Source organism: Ceratina calcarata, unplaced genomic scaffold, assembly GCF_001652005.2.
Source record: "Ceratina calcarata isolate Rehan_Ccalc_2016 unplaced genomic scaffold, ASM165200v1 scaffold892, whole genome shotgun sequence".
NCBI lineage: Eukaryota > Metazoa > Arthropoda > Insecta > Hymenoptera > Apidae > Ceratina > Ceratina calcarata.
The window spans coordinates 10,958-13,851 of record NW_017180282.1 but is presented as its reverse complement, the minus strand read 5'-3'; the positions used below and the strand labels follow the sequence as shown (position 1 = coordinate 13,851).

General features: G+C 47.9%; 1 protein-coding gene across 1 annotated transcript; it reads right to left on the bottom strand.

Moving 5' to 3' along the window:
* Nucleotides 1-1,146: 1,146 nt before the first annotated feature.
* LOC108631379 (uncharacterized) lies at nucleotides 1,147-2,247 on the bottom strand. The gene has a single exon (XM_018035230.1). The coding sequence runs from the start codon at nucleotides 2,245-2,247 to the stop codon at nucleotides 1,147-1,149; it is 1,101 nt and encodes a 366-aa protein (XP_017890719.1).
* Nucleotides 2,248-2,894: the final 647 nt, after the last annotated feature.

The window sequence follows — 2,894 nt, the reverse complement described above, 5'->3', positions numbered from 1 at the left end:
ACTGAGAAAGCAGACCCTTTCTGAGAAGAGTATTGTATATGACCAAGACATTTAGAATTGCCTTGTGAAAGACATTCGACAGAGTACTAAGAGAGACTACATCTTCTTATAAATATCGATTCATTTTTGTTATTTAAGTTGTGTAAATAATTCAACAAACATCAATGTTTATTTATTTTAACAAAATTCACTGTTATTCCCTTTCCCATTGTACCTTTCCCTAGATTTTGATGTATTATCTTCAATTAAGTAATTCTAGCAAAAGGCTAAAATTACTACGCAACACGGCGAAAGCGCGAGATGATGCGTCAGAAAACGCGTGAATTCGAAAGTTTCCGACCGAGACTACACCTAGCCATCGCGGAATCTTTAATTCAGGCAATGCCGAAAGTGACTGACAGTAAACGAACCATCGTTCACGTACCAGCAGGGTATCATCCCAATCGCACTTCAAAATCCAGAGATCCTGCATGAGAACCTTGGCTACCACGGTTACCGGCGCGAGCCACCCTAACGGATCAAATAAGTGCGCGATATTGGACAGCATGGCACGCTTCGTTGCGGCACCGGCTAACTCTTCGAAATTCAACGTTGTAAAGCTAAATTCGTCGAACCTCTGGTTCCACCTAACTCCGAGGGTCTTTAAAGACTCTCCGTCCGCGATCGATTTTATTTTGTCGTCCTCGCAATGCGAGGCTTGAGAAAGGAGTTATCACTTATCAAGCTCCACTCCCGCCGACCTCAACATACTAACTAATTCTTCCCGTATTCTTTTCGCTGCAGACAACTCATCCGCTCCAGCGAAAATATCGTCAACATATGTATTGTTGTTCAAACACAAAGCCCCGAGAGGATACCATGCTCCCTCATCGCTGGCTATCTGCCGAATCGTGCGTATCGCAAGGTATGGTGCACAAGCTGTGCCGTAAGTTACCGTCGTTAAACGAAAGTCTATCGGCGGATCAGATCGGCTGTGGGACCAGACTATCCGTTGAAAATCCTGGTCGTCCGGCGCGACGCGAATCTGTCGAAACATCTTGACGACATCCGCAGTGAAAGCGTAACGGTACCGTCGCCAATTTAACAAGATCAAACCTAGATCGCCCTGAAGCGCAGGTACCTTCATGAGAAAATCATTTAGAAGATTTAGAAGACTATCCGAATCTTCGATTGTATTACAGCGTGATGCGGCAAATACCACGCTCTCGGATTTTCGACTTCGGACGGCGGTACACGCTCCATATGCCCGAGCTGTTCGTATGCAAGCATAAACTTCCGATATTCAAGCGCCAAATTTGAGTCCCGGTCAAATCGACGATGCGTATGAGCTAACGATCTCATCGCCATATTTCGCGTTTCACGAGCGATCTCCGGTAAACTCGACTCGAGGGGTAACCGAACGGTGTATCGACCACCATTATCACGCGTATGCGTCTGACGAAATAACGTCTCACAACTATCCTCCGGCAGATCATGGACAGTGACCATCGAGGCCACTTCCTCGAGTTTCCAAAAGCGTTGTATCGACTCATTCAAATTGTCCTGAGTAGCACAGTGATGTGCACGAAGCGGGAAAGATTCAGAAAGAACCGCCCGCCGTGAGGCGTCCGCTGATACTGGACCTGATGAGATCCAACCCAGTACTGTATTTTGGGCGACCAGCGAGGACGCGGGAAAGGTCCTCACCCCTGATCGCAATAATTGCCCGTAAATATCCGCTCCTAAAATGACATCTATCGAATCCGGCGCATGAAACTGCGGATCCGCTAAATGCAAACCGACGAACAGGTCTAATGGCAATTCCAATACCCGACACGCTGGTAGATGCGAAGTGATTTTTCCCAATACCAGAGCATCGGTCTCAAGTCTAACCGACGGATCGATTAAAGATCGTATCACCAACCGGGTTGTTGCCCTAGCGGCACCCGCAGGACTAGCTCCGACGCCCGTTAAGGATATGTTCGCGCGACGTTTCTCTAGCCCCAGAAGATTTGCAATAGACTTCGAGATGATTGAAACCTTGGATCCCTGGTCCAGCAAAGCACGCACGCGAGTCTGTTTTCCGTGAGGCCCTAAGAGCGTCACCTGAGCCGTAGCCAATAAGACCGATCGCTTTTGTCCTACTACCTTCGCGGTATGTACCTTCGCGTCCGTTGTTTCCTTCGATACCTCGTTCGAAACATTCGGTGTGTTCCCCGGTACCTGAATATTCGCGGAACTCGGAGAACTCTTGGGAAGGTGGATCATGGTGTGATGTCTCTCGCTACAAGTCGCGCACGTAGTCGAAACAGGACAATCAACGAATCTGTGAGGACCGAAGCAGTTGTAACAACGCCGTAAACGACGGACTTCGACATGACGTTCGGAGGGCTTCTTATTTTTAAAACAGAAGCACCGTTAGAGCTCCTGAGCATAATGGACATCGTACTCTACTGTCTGCTGAATCTCGCGTATTAGAGTGAAATACCTTCCGCGTACCCGTAAATGGTTTGGACGGACCCGACGTTCGTTTCTCCGATGCGTTAGCTCCGGCGGCAAGCATACTTAACGCCTAAGCGCGATTCTCTAAAAACTCGGTCAAGTCTGTAAATTTCGGAAAACGGTCAAGAACGTTCTCATTAGCCGCGCCGGCATTCGCAAAGACCTGACGATCCTTCTTGCTCAATTCAGATTCCCAGACCTTTCGCGATTCAGGGTCCAATTTCGCCGCAACTTTGAATACCAGCCAGATATCCCAATACTCGACTGGTAATCGCAAGTTTGTTAGCGCGCGAACAATGCGTTACGACTCATCAGCAAGCGTGCGTATTTCGGAAGCGGATTCCCTTTTCATGTGGATAGGTCCATCAGAGCTCGCAAATGATTGTACACAATTAGTCTAGGATTATGATACC